Below are 19,549 nucleotides of genomic sequence, written 5' to 3'. Positions count from 1 at the left end.
CAGTGTCCCAAAAAGCTGCTTACGCATTCTGTGAACAGCAGCATGCGTTACAGCCCCCCAGTCTGTGCGACGGCAGGAATTTTCCAGAGATCAGGTCGCTTTAAACCTGCTTTGGCAGCCTCAGTCTGCTGGACTGCTTTCCTGTAGCTCTTCCCCGCCTGTCTGCGGTCCGGCTGCAGAAATCCCACCAGGCTTTGTTTGTAAGTTTAGGCCACGCAGAGCTCAACCTTTGAATAGGTGATCACCTTTAACTGGCTGTCAAAAGATAACTTATTTTCTGCGTGATTTGTCATCTTGTTCTAGTGTTATACCGCTTATGGTGCTTCCTCAGTAACGCCTTTTTCTTATCTTTTTTTCTTTTTTCTTTTCCAATTGACAGAAATGCCACCAGGTTTCTGCAGTTCCATGATAAATGATGCTGTTTGCTTACCTAATGACTCTGAATGCCCGATAGCAGCTTAATTATCGAGTTTTCTACTGAAGTCGCCCTCCTTGGCATTTTCCCGATTTGTTTTCTACTCTCAGCAGTTAGAACGGATTCTTACTCTACGTTGTTCAGTGATGTAAACTCTAGATGTACGTTTTTTCCTCTCTAATTCTCACCCACATCATGATGCTTCCCCTACTGTGCTTCCCTTATGTGGTGTAGTCGGTTCACTTGGCAGAACATGACCTGTACTCTGACATAATATGGACGTCTTCACCTACTGCGGTTCTCGTCTGGTATGGAATCAGGAAATGCGTACGCAGACATGCCTCAGTCTTTCTCTGCATGGTGGTCTGGTCTTAGTGGTTCCCCAACACAGCCTTGAAATTTCTCGATTATTCAATTAAACATTGGATTTTCAAACTGTTCGCCCTTCTCTTCAAAGGAAAGCAGCCATGAACTGAAACCAGTAGTAGAACAAATGCATTTAAAGGCAACGTTCTACACCAAAAGAGGGAAGTCAGTCAAAGCTATTAAAGGCCAAAAGACTTGAAGAAAACTTGTGTCCACAGTGTTTGACTGTGTTGAATATACCAGCGCTCATCCTGACCGGCGGTCATGTAAGAAACATGTTGAAGGTAAATACTGACACTTTCTCCTATTGTCTTACCGGGTCTGTTACCAGATTGCAGTTGAGTCTGTTGTTTCCATGGGATGAAGGTCCGTGATTCATTCCTGCTGCTTTTATCAGGCTGCTTCTGCGCTCATCAGCTGTCAAAATGCAGCTCATTTGCTTTTCGTCCCACTGCGCCTGTCAGCTGTGTTTTCAGAACAGCAGCTTTAATATTTACTGAGAGGACTTTGTTTCTGTTTGGAACGCAGTTTTTTAGGACATGTCGCATTTGAAGAAAGCTTTTATTTAAATAATCTACATATATATGATGTGATGGTTCTTCACTAAAGTCAGTCAATCTTTCTCCTTATTTGTGTTTATCCATAATTCCATCTCCATTCTATGTGGTTATTATGGGATGGATATTAAGTCAACCCTTTCTGTACAAGTCTACATTTTCCTGAATCAACTGAACATCTCTGGAACGTTTTCCTCTGAGAAACCAAAAACGAGGTCATCTTGTGAGACCAGGCAGACGCCATGGCGTGGCTTCAGCATGAGCGCCAGCGTGACCCCATCATCATCTGCTGCATCATTCAATTGTTGGCTGTGGTTAAATCAGTGAGAGCTAAAACAAAGACTGTGTTTCTTTCATCTGTGAAGGTAAAAAAAGATGCAGCTCTCATATCACAGCAGTATTTCATCAACACTGTAACCTGGTCTCCTTGCATTCCATGAACATTTGCTGCAGAGTTGCATCTCTCAGTTTTCATGGTGGGATGCAGAAAGACTCCACTTTGTCATGTCTGTACAAGAACATTGAGCTCTGAGTTTGTCAGAGCTTTCATCTGCCAGTGGAGAGGAAGACTTCCCATCATCTCTGACCAACAAACCCATTTCTCTGCATTGGTTTGTTCAAACAAACAGCTGGTCAACAGACTTTATGTTGTTCCTCCTTTTGTCAGCTGGAGCAGTCTGACCTCCAAGTTTGAGATTTCCATAAGACTCCTCCAACTTCCATGTTGCTGCTGCACAGACTGAAGGCACATTTTGTGTATTTTCTTGTACAAATGTGTCTTTAATACACTGTGACCATCACCTCCAAGCTTTTCTATCCTTTTGTTTAACCTTTATTTTGCATTAGTTATTCCAAGTTCTCCAGTTCTAAAGTTCCCATCCACCTTTTTTCTCCAGGTGTTCAAACTGAAAGCTGTCCAGCTCGCTGAGAAGCTCCTCCCTGCCTTCAACACCCCCACTGGGATCCCCTGGGCCATGGTCAACCTGAAGAGGTGAGTGACGCAGACATCCCTTTAACATTCTTTCTGACTAGTTTGAAAACGGACGGTTTTTCTGCTGCTTAGGATCCCGTATCACTTCCTTGTTCTGTGAATATATAAATTCTGTAAAAAATTCATTAGCAGCACATCCGGCACTACTGAAACTCGTAGATGCATCAATAAAATATTCTTTTAAATGTTAAACAGCTGGTTTATTAAGCATTTGAGGTCATCCTGAACAGATATTATTAGCCATTTAATGCGCCTCGTTTTCCTGTAAACTCCCTGACATAATCATGTTTGTCAGCAGAGTTCAATACTGCAGAAACAGCTGTAAAAGTCAGAGAGACCCCCCCCCCCCCCCCCCCCCCCCCCGAGATGCACATAATGGAGCACTAAAAACTGGTGGAATGTCCTCCCATTGATGGTGTTACAGAGATGATCTATTTGTAGAAAGGCTCCAGTGTTTATCACTTAAAGGGCTTTTTATCATGACGATACTTCCAGTTAATTTCCAAACCGTGGTTGCAGCTCTGAAGTGCAGTGATGTCAGATCGACCAGGCAAAGCATGAAAAGCTCCAGCGGAGCCCCGCTCCACCCACACGTGGTTTGACTGCTTTTGCCTGATTGCACCTCCTCTCAGAGCGGCGTGGGTGTTCAGACGGTGCTGCAGGAAGACAATAAGCACTGCTGTTTGTGTTATTCCCAAAGCGCATGCACTTTTAGTTCCACTCCATGGAATGGTTCTAACAGCAAACATTAAATCAAACCTTTTTTATAAAAACGCTCTGGTGCATTATGCAGCTCAAAGCGCTTTACATGTAAAAACCAAAAAAAATCACAAATTTTACAATAACCCCCTACCCCACCCCCCACTCTCCTCCGTTAACGTTTTCGGGGTATTTCAAAACAGTAGAGTCCGCTCAGGTCGTTGACCTTGCAGTGAGGCCTTCAACCAGCGGGGCACAACAGTCTGTTAGCGCTAGATTCCCCGAGCCGGCAGTGTCTGGTTTGGATCCACAGTTCCTCCAACTGTGACATCACCATGACTGCTTGGGCGTTGGGCAGAGGCCTTTAGGCCTGGGTCCAACGGACGGGGATCCGGACGGGGTGCACGGATCCCCGTCCGTCCACTCCCACCTTTTGTTATATACACATATTTGGTCAATGTTGCTGTCTGTGGCGGTGACATTTTTGATTTTGATTTAAAATGGTTTATTTAAAGCAATCAAATAAGAATAATACACAAAAACAACACAATCATCAGTTATACATTCATACAACGACGAATCAAACTGGAAGGAAGTGAACTTATATAATCCCACCCCTGTTCTACCGTAACCATTTCATTATATGATTTATCATTATCTGGTTCATAACTTTATCAGACAGAATTAAGAATCCTTAAATATCAATAAAGCACATGACAAAGATGAATTACTTATTATGTAAAAAATACACAAATATTTTAGAAATCAACATGGCAATTGCAGATCAGTTATTTAAAATATATGCAGATGATGTCATTCATTCATTCATAATTCATTCATGTCCCTTTCGGGTCACAGGGCTGCTGGAGCCTATCACACATATCACACACCCATTCACTCTCACACTCACATCTATGGACAATTTAGAGTTTCCAATTGACCTCTGAAGCATGTTTTTTGGACGGTGGGAGGAAGCCGGAGACCCTGGAGAGAACCCACGCATGAACGGGGAGAACATGCTAACTCCCCCCAGCTGGGACTTGAACCGGGGGCTAACCACTGCACCACCGTGCAGCAGATTATGTTAATTATAAAAATCATGTATGATTAAAAAATAATCAGTAAAATAGACATAACACTGTTTCAAAAGACTTCGTATAATAAATAGATCAAGTATCAAAAGTTACAAATATGTGCAAATTATGTTTCATTTGGAAAAAATCATGAATCAATCAAGAGGAGTAATATAATTAGAAATCATTCATTCTGACCATCTTCAATGATTGATTCAGCTTTTTTTAAATTATAATAAGGTAATGCTGTGAAACAGTGGAATTGGCTTTAGCAGGAAGTTCATGATTGAACGATTGGCATTAATGGAAATCTGCAGTTGTTGGTCACACTTGAGAATCATTTATTTGAATAGGGGGGACAGCGCATATTAATAAACATTTCTGTCAATATGCCAGAGTTAGCCAAAGGGCTATTTTTCATCTGCAGTCCCTGGGAAGATGTTAAAAATCACCCTAAAAGATCAAAGTAAAATTACATATTTACATAACATTACATATATATATTAAACAATGCATTCAATAAAATAAGCAGTTAACCTAAAATCAAATTAATGATAAAACAATCCAAAAACAGAAAAATGTAAGAACATACGTGCACATAAAAGACATGACAGTAATGAGGATCAGTGAGAGGAAATGTACTCAGTGTTGACAGCTCTGATTGTCAATGAGCCATTTCTTTAATTGTGTCTTGAATAAATGATATGTGTTTTGATTTCTGATACTAACAGGTGTGAAGTTCCACTCAGTAGCAGCTCTAACAGAAAAAGCGGTCTGACCAAAAGCGCTTTTTCTGAAGGGAATGATACAGTCTCCTCTGACTGCACTCCGAGTTCTGCTGTGATCTGCTGTCCGGATGTTAACAAACTGGTGAAGAGGAGGGGATGATAAGCCATGAAAGATTTTGTACATGAGACAGAGATTTGAAAATTTGACCATGTTGTCCCAACGCAGTAAACCATGTTTTTGTAATATTGGACAATGGTGACATATGTTGGGTTTTTTATCCAAGGTTTTAACAGTTTGTTTGTATAATGTTTGGGCAGGTTTTAAAGATGTATTGCAAGCCTGTGACCAGACAGGCAAACAGTAAGTGATATGAGAGAGGATCATAGAGTGCATGTACATTTTTGCTGACTGTGTGGACATCTGGTGGCGAATGTGTCTAAAATTACTGAGGTTGAATTTGATTCTGTTGCAGACTTTTTTTATGTGTGATTTGAAAGACAGCTTTGAATCCAAAATGACACCCAGATATTTATATTCTGATACAATCTGTAGCCTTTCTCCTGAAACAAAAACATCTGGTTCAGCAGTGAGATTATTATTGGACTTGGTGAAAAACATTGCAACAGTTTTAGATGTGTTTAGCTGCAAACAAGAATATTTCAACCAAGCTGTGATGTTAACCATGGCATTGGTGAGCTTCTCAGACACCTGAGAGGAATTACTGCCATGAGCATATATTACAGTGTCATCAGCATACATCTGCACAGAAACATCAGGACAACTGGATGGAAGGTCATTAATGTACAATGAAAATAGCAAAGGTCCCAAAATTGATCCTTGTGGAATACCAGTTGGCAGACTGAGAGCTGCAGATTTAAATGACTGGACTTTGACAAGTTGGGAGCGGTCAGTGAGGTAGGAGTCAATCCATTGCAGTGCATCAGAAGAAAAGTTAAAATTGCATAATTTTGACAGTAAGATTTTGTGATTAACAGTGTCAAAAGCCTTCCTGAGATCCAGGAAAACAGCACCTACAACCCCCCCTCGGTCCAGCAAAATCCTGATATTTTCAGTGAAAAAACAGGTAGCGGTCTCCGTGGAGTAATTGGCTCTAAAGCCAAACTGCATAGGATGGAGAGAATAGAGTGTGGTGTCGAGGTGGTTTATAATTTGTTTAGCTACCAGTTTTTCTGCAATTTTTGACACTGTCGGAAGAATGCTAATGGGTCTGTAGTTGGACATGGAATGAAGGTCTCCACTCTTAAAAATGGGAGAGACAATGGCTGGTTTCCAAGTGCTCGGGAATGTTTTTTGTGAGAGGGATAGATTGATAATTTTGGTAATGGGGCGTGTCAGTGATGAACAGAGGTCCTTGAGCATCACTGTGTCCAAGCCAAAAATGTCTTTACATCGGGATGGTTTGAGTAAATTGATGGTCTGTGATACATCGGATTCTGTGATGTTTGTGAAACTAAATGTCGGTTGGCTTGCGTCTATTGAAAGATTGTAGGTTTCCACAGGTGTGAAACAGCTCGCTATGTTGGCCACAGAATCAATGAAATAATGGTTAAATGCCTCTGCTATGACTTGAGCATTGTTTGTTAGTTGTCTGTTTATTTTAATTTCTAGAATGTTTTGTTCTTTAGGGCGATCACCTGTCATTTTTCTTATCTGGTTCCATATTATTTTAGAGTTTCCATGTGATTTTTCAATTATTGTGAGGAAGGAATCTGCTTTTGCTTTCCTTAATGATCTTACCACCTTATTTCTCAGTATGGCAAAAAGACCTCTGTCATGGGTTGATTTAGTTTTATTTGCTTTTTTTAAGGCTTGGTCTCGTTCTTTCATGAGTTTTATGATGTCAGAGTTCATCCATGGAACAGTGTTTTTGTATGGTTTCAGCTTGATTTTTTGTGTGAATTCAGTAATTGTTCTCTCAAGTGTTTTAAGGAATAGTTTGCCATAATTTTCAGTGTCAACTGATGGTAAAATATTGTCCCACTGAATTTGATTGGCTTCATCTACAAAGTTTTGATATTTATTTTTAGGTATTGTAATAATTTCTTTGACTCCAGCACAAGAATGGAAACGCTTTTTAGTGAGTTTTCTAGAGAGGAGAGTTAAATTATGGTCTGATAAACATGTTAAATGATTTTGCAATTCTTTCTGGTCTGTTGGTAAATATGAGATCAATTTGCGTCATGGTAGATTTAGTTATTCTTGTTGGGCCACGGATGACTTGTGTTAAATTAAACCTGTCAGTGATTTGCTTGAGTTTTTTTCTTGAGGATTTGTCCTCCCAGTCAATGTTGAAATCACCCATGATAATAATTTCTTTGTCACAGTTGCTTTCTTTTAACAACTTCTCAAAGTGTTCATAAAATCTGTTATCTGCAGATGGAGGTCTGTAGATAACAACAAGGATAAATGACATTTGTGGTGAAAGGGAGATTGTGAGCCCCAAACATTCCAACTGAACATGGTTTGACCATTGAATTTTGTGGCACTGCAATGTGCTTTTTATGTAAATCAAGACTCCACCCCCCTTTTTAGATCCCTCCCTGTCTTTTCTGTAGATGTTATAACCAGGAATATTCAGAGCTGCTGATGGGGAATTCTGATTGAGCCAGGATTCAGATAAACAGAGAAAGTCCAGGTTTGAGTCCAGTAACAGATGCTGTATTTGCTCACCTTTAGAAAGGAAGATTCTTATGTTCAGGTGTCCCCCTAGAATCCCCTTTGGTTTGGCTTTAGGGTCCCACACTGTCCGCGAATGATTGACAGTTTGAAACACCGCCCACTTCTTGTTCTTTGCGATCCCTGGGTTCAGCCGTTTTCTGTTTACATTCTGCGTCACTGTGGAGGTGTTGGAAGCGTGCTCCTTTAGCGTGGTGGTAGAAGTCTGGGGCTCCGTTGATCTTGCATACACCCCAGTCCCCGCCGAAACTCCGGGTCCAGTCGATGGTCGATGGAAGACGCCGCTCCGCCGGCTTGATCGAGGGCATCCAGCTAGGGCGCACCGCACACCCGCTCCGTCATGCGCACCCAGCGTGTACGGATCCACCACGGTACCAGCAAGGCTCCCCAGCGCCCAATCTGTAGCAACACCAGGTAGTAGGGCCGTAGTTGCGCGCTTCTCCGCGGGGCCTTCCCTCGGTGTGACGTGGCGCGGTCCCGGGCATGGATGTATGTCTCCAGATAGTGTCAAACAGATCGTGATGACAAGAGCATTAGTCCATTGTAGACGTGAAGTTGTCTTGATGTTTTTTCGTTTCTTATGGTAGATGGGTGGATAAACAAGAGTCATAGCTAGCAGATGCTTCCCATAGCCAATGCTTGGCTTGACATAGTTGTTTGTGTCTTCTTTGTCCATTCTACTGAAATGCATCTTTCCATGAATGGAAAGTTGTAGCTGAATCTTGTCGTCAGCATTTTTGAGGTCTAGATCGTCGGTAGATGGTATAAACTCAATAAGCAAGGTGTAAAGAAGGAGAGCTGTGACCACACCTGCAACACCTGCGGCCATCTTTCATTCCAGGTCTGGACTGAGAGGCTGATACTGAGAGTGTTTTCTCCATCAGATGACGCTTTCTCACAGTTCCAGGCTTTTGCAGTTTTCCTGAAGTGGACATAGTTCTGGGTTGCAGTTGTAGCACAGGAGTGCAGGAAGCTCCGTGTGGTGGAGCGTCCGCCATCTTCATTTGGCTTTTTTTTTTCCAATCAGCTGTCTGTTTTTATTGGTTTTACTGAGATGTCTCGGTTACAAGTGAGAGCTCGTTTATAAACCTTGTTCAGAATGCCATCAAGATTACCGTACTCCAAAAGCGTCTTGACAATATGTTTATTATTGGGAAACAGTAAAACATTTAAAAATGTGAATTATTTCATAACTCCTCCAGGTTGAAGGGTTTAACTTCTCTGAGTAGAAACAGTCTGATTTTGACAGAAAAACCCTGAAGTAGCCGCTGAGCCTGAGTGGAGATTTGCACCATCTAATGAGCGTTTAGTGCAGGGGTCGGCAACCTTTTTTACTCAAAGAGCCATTTGGGACCGCCCCTAATAAAAAAGAAAGCACCCGGAGCCACAACCTGTTTTGACATCATTATATATATTATGCATGTATATATTATTCAAAGGTGCTCATTACGTCGATCGCGATCGACCTTCAATGACATGAGTGTAGATCGCGGGCCAGAAAAGATAAAAAAAAATTAAAAAAAAGTACTTCTTTAAAATCCACCAGCCAATCAAAATCCTCACTGAGAAGTACGGGACTTGATTGACATGTTGATTGGCCAATCGGACATCGTCTGAAGCATACGTCGCTGCAAATGCACACTATGTTCTTTAAAGGATGATACCGCGGCCGCGTGTGGGAGGAGCTACTAGTTCTGGTCTGATCGCTGCATGGAGCGATGTGTTTGTCAATGCATGGTAGACACTGAGAATGTGGAGAGATCAGGATTATTATTTTGAAGAGTTCTACTTGGTAATCATGTTTCCATGTTTGGGTTTATAAAATCATCCCAGAGAAAGTCTCTGCTTCAACTCCCGCAGGGAAAGCTGTGTCTCAATCTGACGCCGTGTTTGCATCTCTCTGACAGAGTTTGAAGCCAAAGCCCCTCCCCCGCCTCTCTACCTGCTTTTCCTCTCTATCTGTTCACCTGTTCACATCCTCTGCAGCTGAGAGTGGTTTCCCCCGCGCTCCTCAGTGTGTCCTACACAGAGAGCGCAAAATACGATAGTCGGGTCGCTCCAGCGCCGCACAAGGATGAAAGAGCCGGACGCAGGTTATAGTGGGGATAGAGCGGGTTAAGCAAATGAATGGAAGAAGGTGGCCCGCTGAGGAAATATTCAATATTGTACACATTTTATTATTAGTCAGAACTATCTTTTATTTAGAAATATCTTTTATTTTATCAGTCCAGTACAGAAAAAAAACATCAACAAAAGCTGTGCTGGGCGGTTTTTGACTGGGTCTGGCGGTTTTCAGATGACTTTTCGGCTGGAAAACTGTGACTCTATCTGGCAACGCTGGCGCGAACTCTCAGTCTGTCATCAGCGAGTTGGTCTCTGCCCCGCGGTACGTCAAGTTCCCGGCAGAAGATCGGAATGTTTATTGAAGCCGCCCCGCGTGTCTCCTCCTGCTATCAGCTCTGCAGGTATCACCCGATAAATACGAGCTCATTACGAAGCTGGTTTTTACACGGCACTCGCTTCGTGCGGAGCCATCAGCGCCTTTGAAATGCCATGAAAAATGAAAAAAATAAAATTTAATTATTATAAAATACTCATTATTTTCCAAATTCACAGGGAGCCACAACAGATGGATGAAAGAGCCACATGTGGCTCCGGAGCCATGGGTTGCCGACCCCTGGTTTAGCCTTTTCTCCCCTTATTCCCACCGACCTGCTGTCCTGTGCGTTACAGAACGTTTCAGAGTGATCGTGTTGCATGCAGCTGAACTCCTGCGTGTCGGTCTTTCTTTCTTTGCAGCGGTGTTGGCCGGAACTGGGGCTGGGCATCAGCAGGAAGCAGCATTCTGGCTGAGTTTGGGACTCTGCACATGGAGTTTGTTCACCTGACCTACCTGACAGGAAACCCCGTCTACTACCAGAAGGTACTCAGTCTTTCTGTGATGCTTCTGAAATTGTGGGCTGCATCCCAAAGAACGTGAAAATGTCTGTTGAACAAGACTTTAAGGTTTTGAAATCTGTCATAAAAAATGTTTAGTGAAAACACTTCCATTAACTTAAAACCTGTAATTGTCTCAGGTGATGCACATCCGTAAACTGCTGGCCAAAATGGACCGGCCCAATGGCCTTTACCCCAACTACCTGAACCCTCGCACGGGCCGCTGGGGCCAGCGTAAGTACACCGCCGTTGAATCTGGCAGCTTCTGGGGACGAGCTGTTGACTTGTATGAAGTGTTAAAGGCAAAAAGGTCTGAGGTGTTTTTTTTAGTAAGTTGACTCAACACCATGACCCCTGACTATGGGTGTCCCGGTCCGGAAATCGGGATCGATCCCGTGGTTGACGACTCGATCAAAATCAGATGTTGTCTCCCGATCAGTATTGGACATAATTTATTCTTATCATCATCAGCGCTTTATATTTCAAGCTTATTATTCCAGATAAATACTCTACTCAAAGTCTGCATGCAGTGAACGGATAACCACAATTTATTGTGGCGCTAATTTGAGCAGGAAGCGCACAAAAACAGTTCAGCTAAGCTAAGCTAGCCAGATATTCACAGATTTGTACTTCCAATATCAATAACTCCTTTAAAAATCGGTTCAAACTGACAGCAAGTGTCTCTATGGGGTTTTCTCTAATGCAAACCGTGACTTACAAAGCAATGTGAACAGAAAAAAAGATGATATTTGTGCTTCCCTTTGTTTCTCTTTGTCTGCTGCCCACAGACAGACAGACGCTGAAGCGGGAGAAGACCCGATCCGCTTTTATTTCTCTTCTCAGAGCTAAGCAGAATTATGTGGTAATAAAACCCAAAATGTGACGCAGAATACCATATTCGCTAAAAGGAACCAAAACTATTAAATGACCTGAGCTAGTTATGAGTATTATATGTGCTACAAAAACAATTTAAAGGAAAGTCTTCCTTTATTTGTCAGAATTATTAATGGAGAAATGAATCACATGTGGAAAAATATGCTGAGTAGTTCTGAAGATACTACTACTAAAACACCAAACTTTCTCCTAATGACTAATTATCACCAGTTTTTACTAGGTGACCAGTATTTTCACTGGTTGATAGACATTTTTACTTGATTGTTGGATTTATTTCACAGAAGTGTTGCATTATAAAAGGAAAAATACTGGATTTGTTAATTAAATTTGTTTATTTTTTAGTTGAGTTACATCTAAAACATTGGGACTCGGTATCAGCAGAAACTCAAAATCAAATGGGCCCCAAAAACCCTGATCGGGACACCCTGACCTTTAACCGGCTAGTTTCTGTCAGAGTTCAGGTGTTCATGAGAGCTTCAGCTGGTCCTTTATTCCAACAGCAGCCACAGTGTGAAGGAAGGAGGGGGGGGAGTAAAATAGATGTTCTTTAATAAGAACAAATTTAATCAAAAAGAAAACGGGGGACGCCGTATTTCCTCCATATTGATGGCATCTGGCGCTCTGCCCAGGGAAACGAAGTGACATTGAGCTGCTCCACAGAAACGCCTGTTCTCTGGCAAACCCTGTTTTAAAGACACAAAGTGGTGGCCTCAAGTACATGCTTTCAATTAATATAAGAGAAATACTGTCAATATTTGGAATGTACTGTCGCTGGTACTTGTAGTAAAAAAGGAGTTTCAAACCTGTGACTCAGCAGTCCACTGTCCAGATGTACGGCTGTAGCATTTTTAAGTATTGATGAAAAGCTTCAATGAAAATGAAGGGAAAAAGTATTTTGATCAATTTTGTGGTTTTTTGGTGGCACTGCAGCTCTTTGGCATTCTAGATTTTTTTTTTTAATTTTATGGTTTATTTCAAGCTATCAAAGCAAGAATAATGCACAAAACAATACAATCATCAGTTATGCATTCATACAAAGACGTAGCAAACTTAGAATAATAAGAAATAAAATCAATTGCTTGGAAGGGAGAGAAAGGAAGTGAATTTATAGAATCCCACCCCCGTTCTACCATTTTATTACATCATTTATCATTATCCAGTTCATAACTTCTAGTAGACACAATTAAGAATCCTTAAGTATCAATAAATCGCATGACAACGATGAATAACTTTATTATGTAAAAATAAACATAACTCTATTTCAGAAAAAATAACAAAGCACATTCAGATCAGTTATTTAAAATATATGCAAATTATTTTAATTAGAAAAATCCTGACTATGATTAAAACTAATATTAATAGGACATATAGACAGAAAAAACTATTACAGAAATCTCCATGGCATATGCAGATCAAGTATCAAAAATACATGCAGATTATTTTTCTTTAGTCATAAATCAATTTTTGTGGCAAGTGAAGTGATTTCAATCTCACAAAGGACGAGATTTCCAGTTGAAACCTCAAACTCAGGTTACAGAGGTTCTCTTGATTAGATGACTCTTTATTTTTTCTATTTCCCAAAATGCTGCAAATGCATCATGAAGTTTTCCCCACATTAAACATATGTCAACTTCTGGAAAACATTATTTCACGGAAACTCAATACATTTCAGTTCTGAAAAATATTTATTTCATCAAATCAATATAAGTTTTTTACTTGCAACGAACCGTTTGGTTCTTTCTTTGGCGTAAAAGACAAAGCTTCTCCAAAGTTTCACTCTGTCCACTATAACTTTATCTAAGAGGCTAAGTGTTCCCTGGTGTTTGGCGGATGTCATGTTCTAAAAATAACCTGCGAGAGGAAAAATCCGGGAAGTAGAATTAGAATATTTTTAACCCAGACACATTTTCTGTTGTCCATCAGTACCACCGATGGGTTCTTATGGATCCTCCACTACATACTCTGTACACATTACTCAGACATTTTGACACTTTTCTCTCTTGTTTAAACTCTCAAAGTTCAAACCTTTGTAGAAAAATAAGTCTAGTATTGCCGAACGAAAACACAGATATGTTTGTGATCAGAGTTTTCTGAAAGCCTTCAATAGACATGGCATTTGTTGAATTTGCTGCATTAGGAGGTCATATGAACTGAAATTCAAAGCTATTCCATCTTCATAGGTCAACTTCCATTTGAACATAGAAGCTCTAATTTTGGAGCAGCTTCACATTTCTTACATCCATTGAACTCGTGAGTTTTTGGAGAGTTTCTGCTTGAATTTCTATGCAGGATGTCAGAATCGCCTCCCAGAGCTGCTGTTTGGTTGTGACTTGCCTCTTACCATCTTAGATTTTTTTACTTGAGCCACACCATCAGGGGAGGATGGGGGGCGCTCCGTCAGGGGAGGATGGGGGCCACACACCATCAGTTTATCTCCTTTCCTGCCCATAGCAGCCAATGATGCAGAGGTATTGCTTGCAGCCTCAGATGGTGCTTTGTCATGCATGGAGAGGATTTTATGGTTAACTTTTTGACACTTAAATATAATTTGCATCATAATGTGTAATACGCTGTACTTTCAGTTGACATTCTTATCATTACTTCATTATTTGAAGTGAAAATCTGTTGAGCTGCAGCTGATAACTGTTGACAAATGGACTGCAGGTGTTGACTGTTAACGTATTGAGTTGATATTTGCTCATTTTCCTACTCCCAAAGCGCCAAATCCATGATGAGTTTGTGGAGTTGCATTGAAAATTCTCACAAAAATTACCGAAATATCCGGATTATAAGCCGCTACTTTTATCACACGCTTTCAACCCTGCGGCATTTTCAATGATGCGGCTAATTTATGCTTTTTTTTCTTTTGGTCTTTTTTTTTTTAATGCATTTTTTCTAACGCGCTTGAGCAGAAAGGGTAAGAGTGAGACGGGGAATACGGTATATGTGTCGAGGAAGACGCAAGTTTAATGTCAATTCCTGCTTTGTGAATGAATTGCACGAACAGACCCTCATCATGGAAAATGCAAGAAGAAATGCAGATGACGCAGCCTTCAAGTTAAAAGCAGTGTGAAAAAATCCTCCATCACAAATGGGTTTGGAAAAGCCGGTCTGCTGCGTGACGGAGAGGACAGCGCGAGCTCAGGAGAGAATTTACCTCAGAGTGACACTGATGACAACGAAGAAGAGACAGAGTGTGGTGAAGAATGTCTGATGCTATTCCAATGCCACACTGAGGAGGAAGACTTCCATGGTTTCAGTGCACAGGAGGAAGATGAAGAAAGCTCTCAGTGACTTTTACGGTCATGTTTTTTAAACCAGTCCTGTTCCTACCATATTGCTGCAGTGTTACTGCCATGTCACGGGAACTGTTTGGAGAGAAAAGCTCAGGTATATTATTACAACTTTAAAGACTCTTTCTGTACCGTCTTTCTTCGTAAATATATCATGTGTTGAACCTTTGCTGCTATTACTTTTTTTTTTCTGACTGTGGTCTGAAAATGCAGTGAGATCCTCTCCTGGATCTTCCTTGGGTTGTTCACTTCCCCGTTTGGACCCTCGGAGCCTCCAGAGCGGGTTAATAAAGAATCATTCATCTTCCTCTGGGAGAAACCTTCTTTTATTACAGTTCTTTTTCACTCTGGATAACAAACATAAACACACATCCCCAACACACTTCCGCTGCACGCGCTCCCTCCTCTTTCTTCGACACGCGCACTGTTTCAGCACATACACATCCTCATTCTACAACACACGTTTCAATGTGGTTACATGCAGCTTATAGACAGGTGTGGCTTATGAATGTACAAAATGGTTTATCCTGTAACATGTGATGGGTGCGGCTTGTAATCAGGTGCGCTCTATAGTCCGGAAATTACGGTATTCAATCTCCTTAAGTGGGCCATTATTTAAAAACCGTATGTTATGTAGCCCTGTGATGGACCGGTGACCTGTCTAGGGGGGACTCCACCTTTGTCCAATAGTTGCTGGGATAGGCTCCAGCAACCCCATGATCCCAAAATGGATTGAACAGGTTGGATGGATGGATGGATGGATGGATGGATGGATGGATGGATGGACAGATGGATGGATGGAGGTTAATGCACATTTTGCACGTGTTTTGCATAAAAGCTGTACTTCAAAACAGCTAATCAGAACTAAAACAGTGTAAATGTAGCTTCTAGATATCTAATAAAAGGCTTTATATTTGTATCAAATATGATGAATACATGAATGTATTGTCTTAATTACAAAAATTAAACTATTTGTGAGTAAATTGTATATTTTTTGTTGTATTCTCTCAGGCAAAGTGCTATCATGTGGTCGTAGTTTATTGGTCATTTGCTGAACCTGCTCATAATATATATATATATATATATATATATATATATATATATATATATATATATATATATATATATATATATATATATATATATATATATATATATATATATATATTAATGTTATATGACAGATATACAGATATTATATTGATTTTCCAGTTAAATATGAGGGCACTGTGGATATTAAACTGTTTCTTAATGGGGTTTTGCCTGCCTTCAAACTGTTTCTGCAATGATCTGCTGTGGATCAGATAAGTCCATCTACGCAGGGTTTTCTCCTCCGTTCAGTGAGAGGAAATGAAAAGATGAAATCTATTTTCAAATTGAACGTGGTTTGTGTGTGTCGAGTAAGGACGTTGTCTAGTGAGTGCGCCATTTTTATTTATTCTATTCCACGACACTCCCTAAAGGACGTGGGAAATGGTAAATAGATTTTTAACTGCTGCTAGTGTCAAAATAGATTAAATCTGTTTTATTTGGTTAACTTTTCCATCAAACAAATGGAGCACTCCAGCCAACCCCATATGAATGGAGGGTCTCATAAATGGATGGTTTGGTGGCTCAGCATGCAGACTGGTGCTCTTGTAAGTGCACAGACTGAGCCAAATGCAGGCAAAAGTAAATGGACAGAAGATGGATGGAGAGTAAATTGATTGATGAACCAATGAGTACATTAACAGATGGAGAGTTTGCTGTCAGCCAGTGCGTCCTGACAAGTGCTGATGGATGCTTTGTGTGCGGCTGCAGCACCGTGTCTGAACTGTACCAGCCATTAGTTCCTGTGCGCCACATACATGTCACCAAAGAATGCCGCCGTCGCAATGGATGGAAACTTTGAGAAACTATTCCAACATGTATGCTCTATCAACTGAAGTGATAACGTTGGTTTAAAAGAGACCAAGCTGCCACCTCACATCCACCAAAGGACAACCAAGGCTGTAATACTTGCTCTGTTCACAAGTTAGGAGGCAGCATTTGCCTAAAGTGGGAATATTGGCTGGAGCTGCTGTATGTCCAGTCATTGATCCCGTGTACTTAAGACACTCTACTGGACTTAAGACCCAAGTGGATTTCCGGGGTGATCACACAACAAACGGGTCCTGTGTCCTTGAAGGTCAGAGAATGTGAGATGGACATGGTTTTCAGTTGATGCAGTGATCAACTGCATTCAGGAGTTCAGGAAGAGACTGTGACATGTGAAGAACAATCAGATTTTCAAGGACTGGACATTGAAGATGAGCAACAGGACTCTGACATCTGGGTCATCTGGGTCAGTGTGTTGGTCACACCATTCTGAAAGGACTACTAGATTATTATGTGAAAGAGTGATGTCTTCCCAGATCAATCCCTTCAAAAGTAGTTTGGTTTTAAATTTAGAGATAAAAATAGAAGCAGTCACCATCACCGTGCAAAAACGACAAATCTTAAAAGTATTACATAAAAATGTCAATAATTACAATAATAATAATAATAATTATGTGCAGAGTGATATGTACAGATATAAACATGTCATGTGCAAAAAGCATCATGGAGGTGGGGAAGTGTTGACAAGTTTACTCTGAATAAATACGTAAATAAGCAGATATACATAAGCATGTGTATATGTGTACATATGCATACATACACATAAGCACACATACACACATGCTTATGCATTTAGAGACATCCAGAAGACACCAGATTTAAAATAAGTCATCAAATCATCAAAAGGGAAAATGATCCTAGTTTAACATAAACTACATTTACATTGGTTTTGAAAAAAAATATTGGCTCGTGTAACGAAACAGTCTTTTATTTTTTGGTGTTTTTTTTCTTATAGAATCGTCCAAACCTCTTTGGAGCTCAGGCTGTACACGGTCATGTCTACACGGAGTGGCCCAAGCACCAGCCCCTCCTCCTCTGTTATTATCAGAAAGGGACATTTTCAGTCAAACTTTCTCCAATGTTCACATTTCCTTGGTAGAGTGCGAGTAAAGACGTTTACTTTGATGTGGCCTCTTCTGTGTAAAAGTACTAGCAGAGCACCCTAAGGCACAGTCAAGTCAGGAATTCCAGAGCACTCTTTTCCCCGAGTAATGCCTTGAAGGTTGTTTGTAAGGTGCATTGGTGTCTCTTGGTGCCCGTCTATCAGTATCCCCTCAGCTCCCTGCAGGCATTCACATACGGATGAGAATCTCCTTGATGATGAGACGCATAGCATCTGCTTCGATATCAGATGTGATTATGTAGAGTTAAAGAGATGGCTGCACCCAGGGGAGGGGAGATCCTGGTTCTGCCCTGTTATGTCAGTGATAAATAAACGTTTCATCCATAAAAAAAAGTGATAATTCATGTAGACGCGTGAGATAACAGTGAAAGATGAAGCCCAGAGCAGAACAGGCAACACATTTCCCCAAATTTTAAACCCAACCACCCATCTTCCTGTTTCCAGCCACACTTGCAGGAGCCAATTTGTGGTTGTTTTGCTGTGTTGTTACAAGTAAACACCTCAGGGTGTAAAAGACAGGTTGACACCTCAGAAATAGAAGAAGAGCAAGAAACAAAGCAGTACTTCCAGTTCCAATGACTTTACAGAAAGTTTACTGTTATTTTGAATAATGAAGCACTTGAAAGTGAGCCTCTTTATTCTCTGTGAGGTTAAGTGTGCGTTTCAACCTCTCCAAGTTGACCTGCAAATGAGAAAAACTGTGAAGCTGTTGCTGCATCATCAGATCAAATCAAGCTTCCAAAATGATGTAGATGTGCAGGAAAGAGATAGATTGATGCTTCTGAAGCAACAACGGAGACGTTGAGGCTGCAAAAGTTTAGAAATGAATAATTCCCTGGTTCTCTAGTGTGACTGTTGCTGGCGGCTCATCCTCCTCTCCTCGTCTGTGACTTGTCTGCAGATCACACTTCAGTTGGAGGGCTGGGCGACAGTTTTTACGAGTACCTGCTGAAGGCCTGGCTCATGTCTGACAAGACGGACACAGAAGCTCGCAAGACCTACGATGACGCCGTGGAGGTACAGTGCAGCAACAATAATCCCTGTAAACCTGGATGGTTGACGCCACCAAAGCTGAGGCTGACCGTCTGCTGGGTGTTGGCATCAGGACAGGCGTCCCATTGCTGTGGTGCTAATCATGCCGATGGTTAAGCTCTAGCCTGTGAAGGATGGTGATGATGATGTCTTTTGATGATTATGAGCGCCAGACTAATTTGAGCAGACGCTGCAGAGCAAAGGCTGAGAGATGAGACTGGCATCTCACTCGCTTGGAATAGCACTCAGTGTTAAAGGCCCCTTTACACTAGTTACCCTCATCATTCACCAGCTGCAGACAGACGCTGGAAACCCCCCCTTTATTTGATCGTAAAGAGTGTTTATCTCTGACTTAATAAACCGTTTTTCCCATTACTTTGACTCCCTCACCCTGTAGGCCATCGAGCGCCACCTTGTACGCAAGTCCAATGGCGGGCTGACTTTCATCGGCGAGTGGAAGAACGGCCACCTGGAGAGGAAGATGGGCCACCTGGCCTGCTTCGCCGGTGGCATGTTCGCACTCGGCGCCGACGGCTCGCCCGACGACAAGGCCGGACACTACCTGCAGCTCGGAGCGGAGATCGCACACACCTGCCATGAGTCCTACGACCGCACAGGTGAGCAGGCTGAGGGGTGGTGCCGGAAACAAAAGCTAAAAATAACAGACGCAGGGATTTATGTCTGCCGAACAGAGCCTGGAATGAAGTAGCTGATGAATCGTTGCCCGTTCTTATAATATCCGAGTATCCTTTGGCCTCCCGGTTAGGTCCCACCTGGTCCTCTCGGGGCGGCCTGGCGTGTGGGGACCCTGTTAGCTGAAGCGGTG

At 41.6% G+C, this 19,549-nt stretch overlaps 1 protein-coding gene across 1 annotated transcript in view; it reads left to right on the top strand.

Moving 5' to 3' along the window:
- man1a2 (mannosidase alpha class 1A member 2) overlaps positions 1–19,549 on the top strand; it is a 103,269-nt gene that overhangs the window by 74,198 nt on the left and 9,522 nt on the right. The window contains exons 7-11 of the mRNA XM_023950575.1: positions 2,235–2,329; positions 10,327–10,450; positions 10,605–10,698; positions 18,593–18,708; positions 19,121–19,340. Coding sequence (XP_023806343.1) covers positions 2,235–2,329; positions 10,327–10,450; positions 10,605–10,698; positions 18,593–18,708; positions 19,121–19,340 — 649 coding nt within the window. The remainder of the gene's footprint in view (positions 1–2,234; positions 2,330–10,326; positions 10,451–10,604; positions 10,699–18,592; positions 18,709–19,120; positions 19,341–19,549) is intronic.

This window comes from Oryzias latipes, chromosome 21 (genome assembly GCF_002234675.1).
Source record: "Oryzias latipes chromosome 21, ASM223467v1".
In the NCBI taxonomy this organism is placed as follows: domain Eukaryota; kingdom Metazoa; phylum Chordata; class Actinopteri; order Beloniformes; family Adrianichthyidae; genus Oryzias; species Oryzias latipes.
Note: the sequence above shows the minus strand (reverse complement) of the source record. Positions and strands in the feature narration are given on the sequence as shown.